Below are 20101 nucleotides of genomic sequence, written 5' to 3'. Positions count from 1 at the left end.
GAGGCCATAATCAATTCATGTTTATGATCACTTAATCCCTAGTTAGTTGTAGCAATTTTTATTTGTTTGTTTAGCTAGTGTGTCCAAGGATTTGAACATTTACAACATGAACTTTGTATTGAAGTTGTCCTTCAGTAGAGAATTTGAGTTACTGTAGTGCTGTTTTGAGTCTGTCCTCCTTCTGTGATACCCTGGTTTGTTGATTAGGATGACTTGTTTGTTCTGAGATTATAGGATGACTTTCATGAGTTGGCATGTGCCATTTTCATATTAAAAGTACCTGTCGTTGCAGATTTGCCTGTATTTAATTTGTTGGTTTATTTGTTTGCACAGGCAGCATCCCTTTCTGATAAGGTGATCTGACACATGATGAGATTTGTATGTGCCTTGCTTTGTCTTTGAGAGAGGATTTTATTTTACTTTTTTTTTTTTTTTTTTTTTTTAATGTAAGCAATGAGGTAATTGAAAAACCTAAACCAAACCCCAAACCAACCAACTTTGCAGCAGGTTCTGGCAAGTGAATCATTCTGTAAATGGTCATATTCTGTGTCAGATTTCTTCGGAGAGGGTTTTTTATCCCTAGAAATAAAGTTGCTTTTCCTTTTGTTTTTCTCTCTTCTTATTATCTGTGTGGTAGTAATGCTGTTCTTTTCTTCCTCAATCAAGCTCCTTTGTAATTTGTTACTCTAATACCATGCATGTAGTTCCTGCTCTCCAGTGGTTACACAAGGTTACAAAGGGCGTGCTATACATCAGGCAGCAGTGGGAAGGGGGAAAGATGTAGTACTGGTAGCAAGCACACTACCAAGATACGCTAGGTAGGTTAGAAATTTGATAACTCCAAATAATATGACAGGCTGCTCATTTTCTGTATAACAACCTGAAGATTAGACAGAACTTGTCTCTCAAGAAGTCCATCCTTGTTCTTCTCAGTTGCTTTTTTCTGTCAGTAGTTGCAATCCTACTTACATGTGCTGTACAGGGCACACATTGTCTTCACCATGGAGGTGGTGTGTATTCCTGTTATATCTGACAGATCCTACTTTTTAGAATTTAGACAAATGGTTGCTCTCACCTGTTGGCTTCAATACTTTTTTCCCAACATTTAACTCTTCTTGTTTTGTGTGCTAGCCATTCTAACAGTAAGCTAGTCCAGTGATCCTGGTGGTCATTTTTGATTGTTCTTGGTGCTACTGTGTATACCACAGGTAGAAGAGTTTGCAAAACCAGATTATACCCTGTGATTCTTGTACTTCTGATTTTTTTTTAACTAGGAGTTCTATATTTAATCCAGTCTGTTGATAGTTTTACTGCATTACTGTAGTGCATCAGATGTTTTTTGAGAACAATTAAACTAATTGTGCACATACACTTTCTTTTTACTTTCTTTAACACTTTATTAGGCAGAAATGTGTGCTGAATGTTGGTTGATAATGTCTTGCTATCTAGGTTGTACATTGTTGTAAATGCAGTGCTAGTCTCGAGGTATACTTAATCTTTGCTATTAAATTGAAACAAGGAATTCCTATTTATTTTAGTTGAGGCTTTTAATCTTAGTCAGGCATTAAAGCCTCAGCACTTGGTCCCTGAAATTTTTTTATTAAAGTCTATTTTGAGACTTTAATGGGCTTGTGGTAAAATCTACAGAGAGAAAACATCATTTATATTGTTTGCATGGCTTTCAAAATATGTTGTGTTTTTGTTTGGTTGGGGTTTTTTGTGTTGTGTGGGACTTTTTTTGTGTGTGTGTTTGTTTTTTTGTTTGTTTCATCCCTGGAAACTCTGATAGTCCTGTGTAAAAATACTTTGATATTGTGAGAATTTTTATACCCTCCTGTCTTTAGGGGTGTCCATTCTTTATAAGAGTCTTTTTCATTCTAACTGTCTTATCAAGAAATTAATTGATCTGTAAGACTAAATTTTCTTGAACCTGTACCCAGTTCTCATTGTTCATAAAGAGATTATTTGTACCTATGATGCTGAATTTACAGACAATATCTTATTATAAATAGAGATTTCTGAATCTCCAACATTGTCATTATGCAGTGAAACAGCATGTATGTTCCTGAAGTTTCACAAATTGTTCTTAAATTTTGTGAAATAGATTTTACTTTTCCCTTGAAAAGAGCTCCCTTCCTTTATCCTGTTTTAAAATGTATTTTTTATATTAAACATAAATTAGGGGGGTTTATTACTATTTTTAGTCTGTAACATTCTAGTTTGGTGTCTTTGCAGTGGATTCTGTATCAGTAAGCTAGCATTCCATGCATAAGGATTTCCTTTGGACATTTGATGTAATATTTTATCGATCACTTCTGTATAGAACATATGCTTAAAGGAAGTCTGAAGAATCCATGTAATCAAAACAATTTATTTATTTTGGAACTTGTCTCTTAAGGAGGTATTTGCCAGAATCTGGCTGCACCATTAGAGAGCAGCTTCACTGCGTTGTTCAAGTTGGCAGATGAAAATGTTCTCTTTTGATATTTTCATTTAGTTCCTTTGAAACCGTGTAGATTCTCAGATTACCATCTGTTTTTTTGATTGTAACCACTGAATGAACCCAAAACGTTCTTCTACTTAACATATGATGCCATTTTCTGTTGTTTGGTTTAAAAACTGTTTGGTCCAGCCTTTAATGGCAATACTTTACAACGTATTCGCAGATCTTGCATTTTCTTGTAGTTTTGCAGAGTGTGCTATGAACAAATGTCCAACCCTGTCAAATGCAAACCGTGGCCTCAGGATCGCGCAATAGTGCTTTTGGAGAGTTGCATGTGTTTGAAATTCTAGATAGTCCCATTTGTTTTAAATATCTTAAGTGTACTGATGTTTTTTGTTTTTTTTTTAAACTATCACCATGCTTTCCAGTGGAGAGGTCTGACTGTGTCTCCCCAAGCTGTATTTCCTATGTTCCTCATGATTGAATTTTCAATCTGTGTAACCGCTTAATCTTGTGATTGAGGTCACAACTACTGTGCTCAACAACTCAGGGCATTATATCCCAAGTGCGCAATTTTATTGATTTTGGTAATATCGTGTTAAGCTTTTGTTCTGAACCAGTCTTCTTTTGTCTTTGTTTGCTTCAAGCTACATTACACTATATTAATAATAATATATTTAAACTGTCTCCAGTTTAGATTTTTTTTTTCACTGTAGCCTTTTGTTTCAGCTGTGCCACATTGTACTATGTTTCTGACAGTGCTTTTATGGTCAATTTAACTTCTATTACAAACACTGTAACAAAGCATAGGATTGCCAGTGAGCAGTCTGCTTCTCTGTTTGACCCTGTATGTGTCTCTTGAGCTTTCACCTTCTCACTTACCCAGGGTTTTGTGTGCATTTGCTTTACTTACAGCTTACCATGCAGTGATTACCTCTAAGCAACCTCTGTCAGGTTTTGTTAATTTGTCTGTGGGTAAATTGTAAATATTGTGCCAACTTCTAAGTAGCGTGGCATTTTTGTTTTATGTTTTCCCATGTTAACAAATTGGAAATTTCTACAGTTGCTTTCATTTTGTGTATAGAGACAGAACCAGTATCACTCATGGCTCTTGTTCTGTTTAGAGATGCAAAATGTTTAGTAGTCATGAGGTCTTGGGTGGCAGGTTGGACTTGATGATCTTTTAGGTCTCTTCCAACCTTATTGACTCTATGATTCTATGTATTGTTTTATGTGGTCACTGTTCTTCCTTTAGTAGCATCCAGTGGCATGTGAGCATAGCTCTGACTTATAACTGCTTGCTTTCTGAGCTGTAAGCTGGGAATTTTAGCCTCATCTCTACTACTTACTGTTTTGTGAAACGCTGGCTCATGTTCTTTAGTAAAATTGTATGCTGTTACTTTGAAAACCAGTAATTCTTTACTTTCCATCTCATCAAGTAATTCATCACAGAAGCTGAACAAAGTAATTTCAGGTAGAGCTGGAAGAAGAATCCATCTGTCAGTGCACTGGAACGTTCTTCCTTCTTGGATGAATGGGCTAAATCTACTGGCTTAGATAGCTTGTTTGTAATCACTGTTGTATACACTGTAAATGGATGCTGGTTTACAACCCAAAAATCCTAATTGTTAGTTTTCTGTTGTTTCTAGTGCCTAACTCACTAGAGAAGTGTATATTCAGATTTGTACTGGAGACAGGTTAAGATAGGGAGGTTGGATTAGATGTCCTTTGGAGGTCCCTTCTGGCCCAGACCACTCCATGATTCTATAAAGGACAGCATTTCAACTGAGTGTGTTCCATAAAGCACTGCTTTAGGGCTGCTTCTTTTCTTCTTCCTTTTCTTCTCCCTAGGATTTGACAGAAAACAACCACAAACCAAACAAACCTTGGCTTTTAAATTAGGTTTGGGAGTCAGCTGTCACTGTAATCATGACGCACATAAAAGCCCATTGTGTTCTAGTTTTTGTTGTTAATATCTCAACTTTTTTCCTGCAATTGCGCGATCACAAAATTTGGAAGATTGAGAGGTGCAAATCCCTGCAACTTTGCTGCTCTATGTTGAGTTCACTTTTCTCTGCCGTAGAATGTCAATGCCAACCTATATCAGGAAAGCATGAGCCCAACAATTAAAACCTATACCCAGCTTAAAAAAAGAGAAAGAAAAAGCTCTGCATCTTGTTTCTCTACTCACCACTGCAAAAGTCAGGTCCAGTTTAGCCTGTTTGCCTGTAAATAATTTCTTTTTGCAGTTCACAGGTATTTTGGTGCAAATGCAGTATAACTTCTGTTCCACCTGGGAGTTCTATGTAGTATTGTATATGGGGAGATGGACACACTGGAGCAATATGGAATGAGTTATAGTGACTCTTGAGTCTCTCTTTATTACTCATTTGCTTCCAACTGGAACAGCTCCATGTAGATCTGGCTGTATCTCTCTTTACAAAGCTGCAGCGTGCAATAGGTGTCTCTGGAGTGAGTAGAAGCATCCAACCTGCTTTTGCATCCTTGCCAACCCTATAGGTGAAACAGGTGCTTTTTGCTGTGCTTGGCAACACATGAGCTGCACTGCATTTGAACTGATTTGAAGTGCCTGCACTCCCGATACTCTAATTAGACAGCCTGGGTAAATTGTTCATAGGTGATGAGGAGTTAGATTTGAGTTACTACAATAGGTTGTTGTTGAAGTATTCGCGTTGTTCACATTTACTCGCAAAATCAATTTTATTTAAATGATGTATTATAACTGACAATGAATAGAGAAAACTTTATTGAAATGATATTGTTATGATCATTAAAAAGGCTATTTAATATTCAATACACAGAACGATTAATGAAAATACTAACAACTTTATTAATCATAAAAATCCCACCAAAAATATTAATAAAACCAATTTACTGGTTTGAAATATTCGGTTGTGGAACAGATACCTCACCAGCAGGAGCAAGTAACAATTTAAACAACATGTACAAAAATCCAGAAATAACAAACAGCACTTTAAACTGTAAAAAAAAAAATAAAGGAGCATCGGCAATGAATCCGACGATTGCCCACAAGGTGGGAGGGAGCTCCAGAATTCCCTGGGGCAACAGACCTTCACTAGATGCTTATAAAAATCAGATTTCATAATTACTCACTAAATGTGATATCCTGTGGCACACGTGAGGATTTAAACAAACCCAAAATGGCGTTGACCACGTGGAAGCTGCAGGAGCACAGTTTCACTTTCCGTTGGTGTCTGCAGCTTATTGCTGAGACAGGATTTATTCCCGAAGGCTTTGTGGCTGAAAGCTTTGTAGAAAAGAGGCTCCACTCCTGCAATCCTTCGCAGCGGCGCTCGCTCCTTGCTCCAATCAAACGAAACTGTCCTGGGGACTCAGCTTCTCCAGGGGTTCGCCTCTTGGCCCAGCAAGACGCGCTTGTCTGCTCCTGGGCTTTACGACACTAAGACAGCGAGGGGTCTTTGCAGTCCTGTCTGGGTAAACTGAAACACAGTTTGGCTTCCAAGCGAGGCTTGTGATTCCTTCCAGAGCGTGGACAATTGCAAGGCAAGGCTCTGGCCTTTGGGCTGGTACTTATCACAGTATCACATAGATTTCCCGAGACACTAATGGCCAGTGACAACACAGATTGAGAGATAAAACCCTGACACTGTAACCTATAGGGTAGGAGAGCTCTGCAGAAGGACCTTGACAGGCTGGACAGATGGGCAGAGTCCAATGGCATGAGATTTAACACATCTAAGTGCCAGGTTCTACACATTGGCCAAAACAACCCCATGCAGCACTACAGGCTGGGGTCAGAGTGGCTGGAGAGCAGCCAGGCAGAAAGGGACCTGGGGGTACTGGTTGATTGGAGGATGAACATGAGCCAGCAGTGTGCCCAGGTGGCCAAGAAGGCCAATGGTATCCTGGCCTGTATCAGGAATAGCGTGGCCAGCAGGAGCAGGGAAGTCCTTCTGCCCCTGTACTCAGCACTGCTTAGGCCACACCTTGAGTCCTGTGTCCAGTTCTGGGCCCCTTAGTTTAGGAAAGATGTTGAGTTGCTGGAATGTGCCCATAGAAGGGCAACAAAGCTGGCGAGGGGGTTGGAGTACAAGCCCTGTGAGAGGCTGAGGGAGCTGGGGTTGTTTAGTCTAGAGAAGAGGAAGCTCAGGGGAGACCTTATTGCTGTTTACAACTACCTGAAGGGAGGTTGTAGTCAGGTGGGGGTTGGTCTTTTCTCCCAGGTAACCAGCACCAGAACAAGAGGACACAGTCTCAAACTGCACCAGGGGAGGTTTAGGCTGGATGTTAGGAAGAAGTTCTTCATAGAAAGAGTGATTGGCCATTGGAATGTGCTGCCCAGGGAGGTGGTAGAGTCACCATCACAGGAGTTGTTTAGGAAGAGACTGGATGGGGCTCTTGGTGCCATGATTTAGTTGATTAGACAGTGTTGGATGATTGATTGGACTTGATGATCTCAAAGGTCTTTTCCAACGTGGTCTATTCTATTCTATATATATACATTGCATAGTTGACTGTTAGCAATTAAACTCTGCTTTTAACCAGCATAATTATTTAATGCCATTTATTACCTCTCTTCTTTTCTCTTGCTCTTGGCAATTATCAAAGACCTGACACATGATGTCTCTACAGATGATGCATCTGCCTTGTTTTTTCCCTTCCCCTTGTTCTGCTTGTCTTTCCACTGAATTTATTGGTAGATGTAAATCTGACTCCACCACAGAATCATGAGCTGTCTGAATTTTCAGTGCAAGGAGTTTTGAGTCATATCACTATTTTTGTGCTGTACAGTTTCTTCCAATAGATATACAAGGACAGCATGTACTTAAATGCTGTTTCATTTGCTTTGATCCAGAATTGCCTTTTTCCCTTTCTTTTTCTGTTAAGTGTTAGTACTGTTGCTAGCAGGATTTCCCAAAATAATAATTCAAAAAATCCCATGAAATTCTCCACAATCCTTTTCCAGTTGAAATACACAGTGCATATATTTACAAGTAATTTTGAATATGAATATGTAAGAATATTTTCTGTCAGTGGATTGCAAAAATGGCTGTGATTTCTTAGGAAAACGTTCAGTTTCACTTACAGTTCCATGTAATGATTGTCTTGCAGGAACATGTACTTCGACAATAGAATGAGATCCTATTATGTATTTGCAAATAATGCAGCACATTTTCCTGTATTGTTTTACCTGCAATTTATTTGTATTGTGCTGAAAGTATTGTAATTATTAGAAATAAAGAGTAAACCGTGATCTTCTGTGTTAAGTATAAAGGAAATATAAAAGTTGGTTCCTCACGCTGTGCCAGTCCTGTGTAGCAAATAGGATGGGGTTATTTGAAATGAAAAAGGACACCTAATATACATCACAATGATTGGTTTAAGTGCATTATGTATAAGAGTGTTTAGGGATTGGCTTCAAAGTTACATAGATTACCTTAATTTGGGAACTGTGTACCTTTGAGGGATTGATGTTTTTACATTAATAGCATCCTTTTGATTTTTTTTTTTTCCTGAGAGTGAAACTCTTCTAGATAAAACTTAGTATTTAATCCTGTTGTGTTAAAGGGACTGATACCTTTAATTTTTAATCTTGCAACAGATCATTCTTATTATTGCATCCAAAAAATGAAAATATTTCCTCCTTTCCCTTCTTTTATAATGTTTATATATATTTTTTCAGATATGATTTTGGACCAACAAGTGGGCTCTGGGCAGCTCAGTGAGGATGTTCGTCACAGAGTGCATGAGGCATTACTGAAACAGCATCACCACCAGAACCAGAAGAAGCTGAGCAACAGGATCCCAATTGTGAGATCCTTTGCTGATATTGGAAAGAAGCAGTCTGAGCCCCATTCCATGGATAAAAATGGTAATGCATTGTTTTGTTTTGCATATTGAGCTTTCAGTAACATCTGCCTGTTCAGTATCACACACGCTTTGTACCTACAATTCGACTGCAGCGTGCTTCTGCCCTGAGAAGCTACTGTATAAAAGTGGTACCTTTCACCTGGAACTGGTGGTTCTTGTGTATTCAGTAGCACACCTGTTTACATTTGAAATTCAGCTATCCTGCACCATTCAGGGCTATACAGAGATATTCAAGGACACCAACTCAGGTGTTGGAAGGCTAGCTGTATTAAGTGTGCTGTTCTGCCCTGGGTAATTGGCATGGCACATTATCTCCAGTGCACCACAGCTCATGTAGACTTGGTGGTGATTAGGCACTTTTTGTGAGCTTTCAGACTGAGCTTGAGCATCTTTGCACAGTATTGCTCTCAAGTGGACAAGCTCCAGACTAAAAATGTGATTTGACTAATTTTTTGACTTCTGGTGACTATCCAATTATTTAGTTAAAATGTAATGAATTGTTGGAATAGTTTCTAAGTCTGTGAGAGTGCTTGCATTACCTAGGGTTCAACTGGTGCCTCAGATTTCATGGTTGAGTTTGAGGCACTGGAAAATAAGAAAAACATTTTCAAGACAAAACCATTGAAGAGATGCAAGAATCATACCCTGTTCTTTCAGAAAATCACATTTTGGAGAATCAGTAATGAGAGAGCACATTTGTAGAGTTGTCCTACAGCAGAATAATGGCTTAACTTTTCCCTTTTTTGCTTTTACAGCCTTTATAGTCTGTACTGTTGTATTAGGTTAATCATAATGAAAGATAATTTCTTACTGCCTTTTCCTTATTTACATAAACACAGGCTTACATTATGAAACCTGAAGCCAAATTTTGTAAATATTTACAATTAATTCACTAGAATTATACACTGTGTAATTACTGAGTCTCTATCCAGTATCATCACAATACCCACGGTTTTTGTCTGAACATCACTGGAGTACAGTGACTCTTACTGCAGATATCTCTCTAGGTCAGATCTGGCTGAGCTTCCCTGGGAAGTGTGGAGTGAGGAAAAAAGACACAAAAAGTTTTGCTAGGTACTTCTAAATTTAACTGCATCCCTGGAGAAGACCCTCAGACCTAAAAATATAATTTCATCTCAAGAGGATATTAAATAGAAACATGTTAATTATGACAAAATATAATTCTAAGAGTAATGAAAAAATAGTATTTATTAAGATGTGAGTGATTCATGCATATGGATGTGCAAGAGTAAATGTAAGCCCGTCATTTTTAAGGCAGATGTCCTGTTGATTTGTGCGGTTCTTGAGTATGACCAAACAAATATTCAGGAGACACTTAAGAAAGTTAATGCTATAATTTTCCTATTCCTTAATTTTCACAGGATGCAGCACAGCAGCTTGCATTCCATAAACTTTTTGCACTAGATCTTACATGTATCTGTATTTGGAACTGAGGCAGTACTTCACCCCAGAAACATCTCACTTTTGCATTAGTTTCTTCTGGGAACCTTCACATCTCTAATTCCGCCCATAGTAAGATTCTGATCAGGACAGCTTCTAAGTCCATACTCAGCACACTAGTTTTATATACTTGGGGATTAAGTGATTCTATAAGTAGACATATCCATTCTTACAGGTTTTCATTTGTCTGTGCTTATTATGCAAGATGAAAAACTACTGAATTCCAGTTCTTGTGCTTCTGCAGAGATGCCTCAGACCACTCTAAGCCCTGATTAAAAAAACCCACACTTTGTCACTTCCAGCATTAACTGAAATTAAATGCACCATAAACAGTTAAAACAAAATAATTTTAGGAACATTTATACAAACATAAATCAGCTTTTTATCTAAATTACAGAGTAGATTTCCAATATATGTGTCTTTTTCGGACACATATATTTTAATGGATTTGATGCATTATTCTTCTACTTGTGTCCTTTAAATGCTAGTGCACATTTGGCAGTCTCCTGCATTGACCTTTTCAAGATAGATGATGGCCCCGTGGTAAAGAGAAGCTGGTTTAAGTTTCTCTCTTAACATTCATTATGTGTTACATTAGGCTGTGCAAATCTTATTTTATTGTGTGAGTTATATTAAAATGAATATTAGATTTTAGAAATTAAAAAGTCAGTCAAAGTTTTTGGTTTGAAAAGGAATCATGATCTCCACCCCCCCACACACCTTTCCAAGACAATGGTGTATAAGCAGCTCATAGGCTTGAGTGGCAACTCTTGCCCCAATACTACAAGATTAAAGGAGTGTGAAAACAGACAATTTTGGAAGGCTGCCTAATTTATAGGCACAGTGACTGCTACCTTTTCTGTCATATTTTTTGTTATTTCTTTAACCTGAGTGACTGGCCATGCTACACGGTGTGTAAATTATGCAGGAATCTACTCTGAAATGCTCATATTTCAGGAATTTTGCTATCTTTAGAAGCTTTACCAGGGGTAGCAGTGAGGTTTCTGATACTTTTATTGCCTTGTAACCCAAATGTTAGACAGTGTTACACTCACTGCAACTATTTATTTTTTAAGATTGCCAGGGAGAGTGCAAAAAAGAGTTGTTAAAAATAATTGAGTAAGAGGAAAGCAAAGGAAAAATCAGCTGAATGTGTGTAAAAGAAAATAAAATTAAGAGATATGAGCAGCTTACATTATTGTTAAGAGTGTACTGTGAGACACATCTTTGTCTCCTGAGGACAAACTGGTAAAATAGGATCAAGGCAGATTTTAATCTTCTTGCTCCCATTTGTTCACAAACATTGTGTAGCATACACAAATGTAAAATGTTCCATGTATTGCCACCAGTAGCAATATTGTTCTCTTTTTAATATAAAAAATGCATTAAAATAGTAAAATATTTTATTATTGCTTTTACTTTCTGGATGAGAAGCTTAATTCCTAGGAGACTGCAGTGAGAAGAAGTGGTTATCTCAGGTACTAGTGATAAGCTTACAGCTCAGTTCACCCCTATGAGAAATCAGATTTTTTTTAGAAACAGGAGGTACCAGAACTTTAGAAGGGCCACTTCTTTGTCCCTGTTGAAATGAGTTAGGGCAGTTTGAACACTTTTTCTGCAGAAAAGGAAATTCTCACTTTGGTTAAATTTGAATTTTCTTTAGACAAGTTAGGTGGAAACAACCTTTATCACTCTGTAATTTGTTAAAATAGGTGATTCAGAGACAGAAACCCTTGCTGTCTGGGTTGTGTGGTACAGTGGTGGATGCAAAACCCCGTCTTTCTTTGTCCAAGTACTTCACTGTGCTAGGTTCTGAGTAATTTCCGGGTAGTCAGGAGCAATGTCTGAAAATGAAGAAATTCCCTATATGGCTGTGGTGCTGGCAGACCATTGTGATATCTTTCCTGGAAGATAGTTGTGCATATGTTCTCCCTCCATTTTCTCTTTGTTTGAGTCTATTGGACCATCTAATTAATTTGCTTTGTATTTAGTAGTATTATCTTTTGTTTACAATGGCTTTTCTTCACATCCTCTGCAGGGCTAAGATGTCAGGGTGCTATGGATTTACCACGCATTTTTAATGCTGCCATGCTGTGTTTAACTTTCACTTTTCATTAAGCATCAAAACTGTGAGAATTAAAAGCCTGCTTTTGATGTTCCAATAAAAAACCGACAGTCAAATTTGGCATAAAAGCAGGAAAAATGATTTCCACCCCCCCCTCTTTTAAAGTCTGATTTGACACCGAATACCCAAAATAGAGAGTGCCAAGTTTAAGTTTAGTATAAATCCTGTAAAAGGCAGGTAAAAATATGAACTTTTGGCGCTAGTAGGTCACCTCTAGAAAGCTTGGTTTGTGAAGCAATTTAACTTAGTTTTATGGAGATCAGTTGATTTTTCACTCTCATGTCTGAGAGCTGTGTCGGTAAATTCTTATAATGTGTTCTAAAAAGCTGAAGATAATTGTGAATATGAAACAATTTTTATTGTTAGTAGAATGCTGAAATAATTACACAAACTTCTCCAGTTTTTATAAAGAGTTCTGCAGTTCAGTATTCAAGCATGCATGACATGGAAAAGTAGCTAGGAAAACTTGGGAAATTTTTCATCACATAAAAATTTTGGGGTTTAGGCTGGCTATTTCACTTTTAGTCTAGACTTCAGAGACCTAATGAGACTAAACAGATCTTTTATGGGTTGAAGTCAAAGAGGAAGGAACTAGGTGAGAGGAGCATGACAGAATACATGATTTGTAAATTATATTTCTGTGTACCTTGTTGAGGTGTTCTTTATCCACAATAACATGATCTTGTGCCTGTACTCTGTTCCATACTTCTGCCATTGATGACCACTTCTCCCTTAATGTCAGAGCAATTAGTGTAAAATTTGTAACAGTTAGTGTACAAATTGCATTGCAATACAAATCGTGTCTGATTTTGAGAAATTCTGAAATTCCAAGGAGAGGTTTATGGATATGCTAATGAGTTTGAAGAAAGCAATGGCATATTAAATTGGGCATCTTCAGAGTTAATAGCATGAGTTGCTGGAGCAGTTTTGGTGTGTTCTTTCTCAAGCCTTTTTCCAGTTATTTCAGACAGCATGATGGGCTGGTTTGGACTTGTATATTGTTTTATGGTAATATGAACACACACACAGGTGTTTAAGACTGTTCTTGGATTCCTAATTTAGGACAGCATGCTTTAGTATCTCAATAAGACTTAAATTACAAACACATGATGGTGTTTGTTACTTTCCTCAGTTTCCATTTATGCCTAACTCAGAGCTACCTTACAGCATGTGAAACTTTCCTGTCAATACTACCATATGGAGAGAAACAAGCATTACTTGCAGCCTTATGAAAATGGTAAGGATGTACCTGACTGAGTTCCTTTGTCTTGGGAATGAAGTCACTGCAAACGCCATACAGACACCCAGGTTTCCTGGCAATATTGGATATGGATCAGGTGGATTGCTCCAGCTTTTCTTGAAGAGAATACAAACTTGGAGATAATTAATTCTAGCTTAAATTAGCTTATGTTCTGTTTCTTGTTTTATATTCTTCTCAAATGTATATATTTTAATAAACTTGAATTATCCACAGGTTTTTATATTTTTGAACTATAACTTATCTTTACGAACATTTCCATCTGATATTTATTATTTCTTTCTCCACATTTCCTTGTAGCCATGAAAAAATGTGTAATATCTATGTATAAAGCTATCATTCATCTTTCTATTTCTTTATTTTGCTCTGTCTTTGTTGTGTCTGTCTCTAACAGGCTCATCTCATCTCTGTATCTTCCTCATCTCCTATCCTTTGGGTTCTGTAAACTCCCTGAAGGTTCAGAGGTAGTATAAATATCTGTTCTTGCTTGGGCTTCAGATCATTTCAAATGTACACCCATGTCTTCATCTCAGTTTCTTGACAGCATGCAACTTCTTGCTATTGCAATTAAAGGACTATCTCAGGCCTTTTTCAGTAGCTATGGCACACTTAAGAAAAGCTTTATGTGGAATGATGCTGTTTTTTGGGGAAAAAAAAAACCAAACCCACAACCATGCTGTTTCTTTATAAGTTGCTTTTTTTTTTTTTGCTTTTTTTTTTTTTACATCAATTTGTAAAAGGACAAATCATAGCATTTTAGTTAAAACTGCATGACTTCATGTGATTAATACTTGAAATTCAGCCCCAGCATTAGAAACATAGGTAAAATCACTTCTTCCTCATCCTCTTAAATTATTTATTGTTAGGGAGCACCAAATCTGCTTGGTACAAGTGGAGTGATGTGGTTCTGCACTGATTTAAAATGTGCATCATGAGGCCTAAAGGTAAAAATAAAGTTCAGCCTACAAAGATGGTTGTACTGCTCTATTAGAATTCACCATATACTTGGGAAAACTTGCTGGTTTTCAATTCTTTATTTTTGCTCTGGACAGTGTGGCCGCTTAGATTTGCAAATTGTGTATTAGTTGCACTGAAAAGCCTGAAGATTGTTATAGCTGGCTTGCAAATCAGTTTTGGTTTGTTTTCTAAATGGGAAGAAATCGGTATTGTCTAGAAGAATCTGCAGCTTTTCTGATTCAATTTCCTTTGGTGTATCTGTTGTGTCCAGTTTGCTGCCATCAATTGTGATTTGTAGCTGAATACATTGTTCTTGGGTTTTATTTTTGGCATTCCATAGACCTCTTGGATTTTGATGAATAAGTACAATATGCTAAGTGTCCTGAGCTTTACATTTTTAGGGATTAAAAGTGTTACATGTGACATCAATTTACTGGGATGATTAATTTGTCAGGGCTAATAGTCTTAAGATGTTGCCCTTTATCCACAAATGCAAATTTTTATTAGTGTAACAAACATGGACCTTATTTTGATGAATTTTAATTTTGAAGTGGCTTGGCTTTGCATGACATAGATTTTGTGTGTGACTTCTTGCTCTATTCAAGGCTCTGCTATTTTCACATCACCTAAAAAAAAAAAAGTCACTATTTTTTGTGTACACCAATTTAAAATATAATTACAAAACTATGCTAATGTCAGCTTTTCAATACATAGTTAAGCCTTAATGCCCATTTTAGTGTGCTTTTATCTGTTAGATGTTAGGTGTAGGTGTAGGCTGGATATTTCAGTGATACCATGTTATCCATTCATTTGATACCTTAAAGATCTGAATGTGACTCTCTGATGCATTGGCAAAGAATTCAGCTCTTCAGATGCTTTATTGTAGATGGAATGCAGGATAAATTAAGGCTATTAAACTTTAGGTTTATAAGGACTCAATATACTACATTGCTTTCTTACAATATTTTATTTTTTATTTGCCTCACACAATGTGTTATTAAACATTTTGCTTGAGAAAGCTGAAATGTAACTGGCAAGGACAGGGCACAGAAGAACTGAATAATCAGCGGGGCTGTACTGCTTTTATTCCCTCTTGTATGCAGTTGATGTCTTCGTCATTCTTACCAGCCTAAATCCCATATTGCCAGCTTGAAGAAGTAATAAACCATTCCAGCGTTTTAGTGTTTGGAGTTTTTAGTGTTTCTAGTTTTGGTGGGGTTTTGTTTTGCCTTTTTGGCTTTGTTTTGTTTTGTTTGTTGTTGGCTGCTTGAGGGTTTGTTTATATGTTTTGGGTTTTTTTTCCCGTTTGTTTGGGTTTTTGTGGTTGTTTTGATTTTTTGTGTGTTTGTTTGGTTTGGGGTGGTTGGTTGCTATTTTCTTTTGCACATAGTACTTTGAACACTCCCGTGTTATAAAGCTAAAATTCGATTTTGTGTATCTGTATTCCAGAGACAGTCTGATGCAGCAGTGGCTGTTGACATTTTGGTAGAAATCAGAGAGAAGATGCTTTCTTTGTTTTGTTTGCTTTAGTCTAGGTATGATATGGCAGCTCCCCTCTTCATTCACATAGCTTTTCGATTGATTTTGATTCAGAATAAACAAGTTGCTGAAGTTAAAAGTGACTCAAGGATAAAGCATATAGATAGTTGCTTTAGCAAACTGGGCTTTTCAGTGATGATGGAAAACCAGTGTAGCACAGTGATGTCAGTGTTCAATTAGGTTGCCATTGAATATGCTTTTGGTCCTGCTTCATTGGGCACAACTCACATGCTTAACAATATTCACGCCAAAGGCATGACCTTTAAAGCAACACAAAATTATACACAAAATTAAATGAATTTATAAGTTTTTGTGGCCTCATGTCTCAGAAGTAGAGGGAGATATCAAATATAAAAATAACCATATAGCATTGCAGTCCTGCTCCTAGGACTGCACCACAGCACTACATCTGCCTACTATCTAGTGCAAAATGCACAGGCATTTAACAAGTTAAATGTGTACAGCAGAAAAAAATACCTTAAAAAAAACCAGTACATTTTGTCTTACTTTTTTTGGTGAAAGCCTACACAGAGGCCAAGTTCTAGATTCAGACTTCAGTGACTGCATTGTCACATAGGAAACGTGCACTCATGCAGTGTTGAAAATGTGCTTTAGAAAAGCCTTCACCATGGCTTTTCATCATGTGAAAAGTGAAATTACCTGTTTTCTTTACCTTCTAATTTTGATTGTTATTCAATACAGTAAATACCCCCAAACTTCTTGTTCCAAGATCCAGAAAGCTGTCTAAAGTTACAGAGCTATTTAAATTCCTACTGCCTCAAGGTAAAACTTGTGTTTTTTTCAGATTACTCCAGCATATGGATATATCAAAGTTTGAGGTCTTCTGTTGGCACAGAAAAAGAGCATATGCTATTCTTATAAACTTCACATACTCACTGGTTGTGGCTTTTATTTCCTACTATGTATGTTTTAACATGTTTTTCTCCTAAAAGAAAAGTGGACACAATGTTTAACAGTTAGCCTTTTGACTGCTATGCTAATTGCTTTGAGACTTTTGACACCTCTGACTATGATGTTAAAACTTCAGTGTTTATGAAAGGTGGTCCATGCTCTGACTCCTTTGCTGGCCATTTTTTTAAATCTTTCTGGCAGATATCCCTTCTCTCATTTTCTTGAATTTTTTTGAGTCCACCAAAAAAAAAAAAAAAGAAAGAAAAGAAGTATAAATGCAAATTCCTAATTAGCAATAGAAAGATAATGAACTACTACTTCTGTTGCTTTCCTGTAACATCTTTATAACATAATTTGTGTATTCGTATGAGCAATTATTACCAGTATTTCTCTTTATATACACCCTAAAGTACTAAAAGGCAGAAATTTGGACTTAGAAATTTGGACTTTTAGATTAAAAGCTTCCTGGGAGTAAGTTAAGACAAGTTTTCCCTGAGCATTTTTAATGACTTTTCTGTTAGAATTCATGGAATTAATTTTTTTGTTACCTCATTAAATAATAGTATAGAAATTAAATTTATACATTAATTATTTTTAATTGTTAAAATACTACAGGGTAATTCCTATGGAAGTAATTCTAGGACTGCTAAATAATACAGAAATAAATTACAGTGTGAAGTAGTGTACAGGAATACAAAGTGGGGAGGTGATGGTGGAACAATGATGGAACTCAGTATTTTTTATTTAGGTTCTAGTTAAAACAACAAATTGAAAGACAATTTATAAGCATCTCACATGTTTAATAATTTCTGGGTTCCAATTTGCAAAACTTGTCTCTTGGGACAGTTAAGAATTAATAGTATTTTTTAAAAATGAATTAATAGTTGTTGGGGTTTTTTTATGTGAATTCCTTTAAGTTACATTAATATGTTTCTTTCTGAAATCAAGCCTTTATTCTTGTCATCTAATTTCTAATCCTCCTGACTTATTTTTAAGTAGTTGGCCAGGTTTACCTGGTGTCATGTCTGCCATTCTCTGTTTATTTCACTGTACTGATGAACAAAAGCTCTAATTTCTCTTCCTGTCTTGATCTGTCCTTCTTGTGAATCAGAGAGAAAATAGAAATATTTACATTTTTAAGATGAATATATCTCATCATAAGATTTCTAGCAATACATTAAAAAAAAAAAAAAAATCTGTTCCTGAAATCTCTCTGGCTATGCTACAAGGATTCAGCACAAGAGTCTAAAAACTGGTTTGTGCCATGGGAGATTTGCCTTGTGGAAAACGAGATGTTGATTTTCATGGAAACCAACCTTTTCCTTCAGCAGCAAGCATTTCAACTGGGAATTCATGACCAGACTTAGACAGGGATACTGTAGTGCTCAGCAGTGACAGAAGTGGAATGCTTCAGATTTTTGGCAGTGACTGAGATTCTCTTGGAAGTCTCCTGTCCTGTGAAGCGCTGTTTCCTGGCTGTGACTGAGGGCATGCTCGGACTGCGAGTGTGTGTTAAACAGCGGTGTGGGGGGCCAGACTGTGGCTTTCTGAATTGCCCAAACAGTATGCTTAGCTTAGGACTTTCTGACTATCTTCAAGTATCATGAACATATGGTCTTTGTTACTGTGTAAGTTTAGGTTGATTTTCACCAGAACCAATGTTTTCACATCATCATTTCTCAGTCATATGAGACACTTTATTTGCTATGGAAACAAATATATGCTGGGCACGAGATGCTGACTCTGGGCCAGTTGGACTCTGTAGTTATTCCTGGGTATGTGTTAGGGCAGTAAGAGATTGTTGGCTCATATATTTGGTACTTTTTTTCTGTACTTTGTTGTGGTGTTCAGAGCTGCGAGCAACTCCTGCCATGCCAGGGAAGGAGGAAGAGTGAAGGCAAGTGGGGAATGCCCCATGACCCTGTAGGGTTTGTGTGCTACCCTACCGCCAACACCACGCTCTCAGTTGTGCATCGCGGCCTTTGGCCGTGCGCAGGGGCAATGTTGGCATCAAGTAAAAAATATGTTTGGTGTGACATATATTTGTTAATTAATCCTGGGTTTCTTTTTGAGTTTTTGTTGGCAATTTTTCTTTAGTCCTGAGGCTTACTGTTTGCTTACACGAGACTGAAGGGTGTTTAAACACTTCTCATTTTGAGATATTTTAAACATTTCTATAAAATACTTCCTAAACCCTCACTGGAATTTTTTGAAAATATGTTTGCTGAAACATTTGTTTAAGCATGTCAATAATCACATTGTTCAATATTGACTTTAAAATAATCTCGATTTCCAATACATCTATTTTTATGGCAGCCCACTTCTGCGCTGGGTTTTGTAGTTCTAATCAGGAAATTTTTATACGTGAGTGAATTTCTGAAAATTAGTAATCCCATTTTATTCAGTGAGCAGTATCCTTGTAGGCAGATATTGCCCCAAATTGGCAGCTCCTCACATCACTTATAAACACCAATATGAATGCAGGACTTTCCGGAAATGTAGCATCTTAAAAATTTTAGGCTTTAATTGGCATAGAACATTTGTCTTCCAGTATTCTAGAGTATCTTTTCCATTTTCTGAATTATGTTTGCCCGTTCCTAGTTGTGTGTGATAAATGCTCTGGTTTTTGAGGTTGTGTTATTATGAATTAGTCTCTAATTAAAATGCCATGTTTAAATGATTCATAAACATAGGATATGAAATGTATGATAGTTCTTTAACAACTCTTTCATTAGATGTTGCTTTATTTAGAAAAGTAGTTTTTAGTATTCTGTAATAATGGTACCTTTTTTAGCAGGTCAGATTGTTTCTCCACAGTCTGTTCCAGCCTGTATTGAAAATAAAAATGATGTGAGCAGAGAAAACAGCACTGTTGACTTCAGCAAGGTAAGAATTCATTATGTAGAGGTTCCTGACTAGCAAACAGATTGTTTAAACTAAATAAAATGAATCCATGTGAATCAGGAAAATCTGTGAAGTGCAAATTTTACTTGAGCATTCAAATTTTGTGTGTAATGCAGCACAGTTTGTATATTCTAGAAAAGAGGCTTTAATTTCCTTGATAAATTTTTGGTAACAGGAAACCAGAATTTATGAACAGAGAGAAATGTATTGCATCACAGTATCATAGGTGTACACTTGCATGGGGAATTTGTACAAATGAAAAAAATATCTAAGTGGAAAAGTAATTCAGAATTCTTATAATTCAGATTTACCTCTGAAATTTTTTTTTTTTTTTTTTGTAGAAGTAGTGCATGAATGCAAACTATGCTTTTTATAACCTGAACTCGTGGATTCCAGATGTCTCAAACAGAATGTGTTTCTGTAAACCTAAAACTTAATTCTTCTGGCAAGCCAAGATATTTCAGTACACTTCACAAAAGATGTTAGCTGCTCAGTAGTGGAGATTGCAATGACAGTTCAATGTTAGATAGCAAAGCAAAGCAAACAACTTCTCAGTTTTAATGTAAAGGAGAATCCTAATTTATATAAGAAGTCTGTAAGTACCAAAAACAAACTGTCACATTAGATA

General features: G+C 36.7%; 1 protein-coding gene across 2 annotated transcripts in view; it reads left to right on the top strand.

Annotated features, from left to right (window-relative positions):
* The window catches only part of SLC4A10 (solute carrier family 4 member 10), a 126508-nt gene that overhangs the window by 61753 nt on the left and 44654 nt on the right, over nt 1-20101 (top strand). Inside the window, exons 6-7 of one of the 2 annotated variants that reach the window (XM_054175137.1) lie at nt 8130-8318; nt 19367-19455. In XM_054175137.1, the coding sequence (XP_054031112.1) occupies nt 8130-8318; nt 19367-19455 (278 nt within the window). Of the gene's footprint in view, nt 1-8129; nt 8319-19363; nt 19456-20101 lie in introns of both variants that reach the window. The other variant, XM_054175131.1, reaches the window with a different exon arrangement.

The sequence above is a fragment of the Dryobates pubescens genome, chromosome 2 (genome assembly GCF_014839835.1).
Source record: "Dryobates pubescens isolate bDryPub1 chromosome 2, bDryPub1.pri, whole genome shotgun sequence".
Lineage (NCBI taxonomy): Eukaryota > Metazoa > Chordata > Aves > Piciformes > Picidae > Dryobates > Dryobates pubescens.
This window is presented reverse-complemented; position numbering and strand designations above follow the sequence as displayed.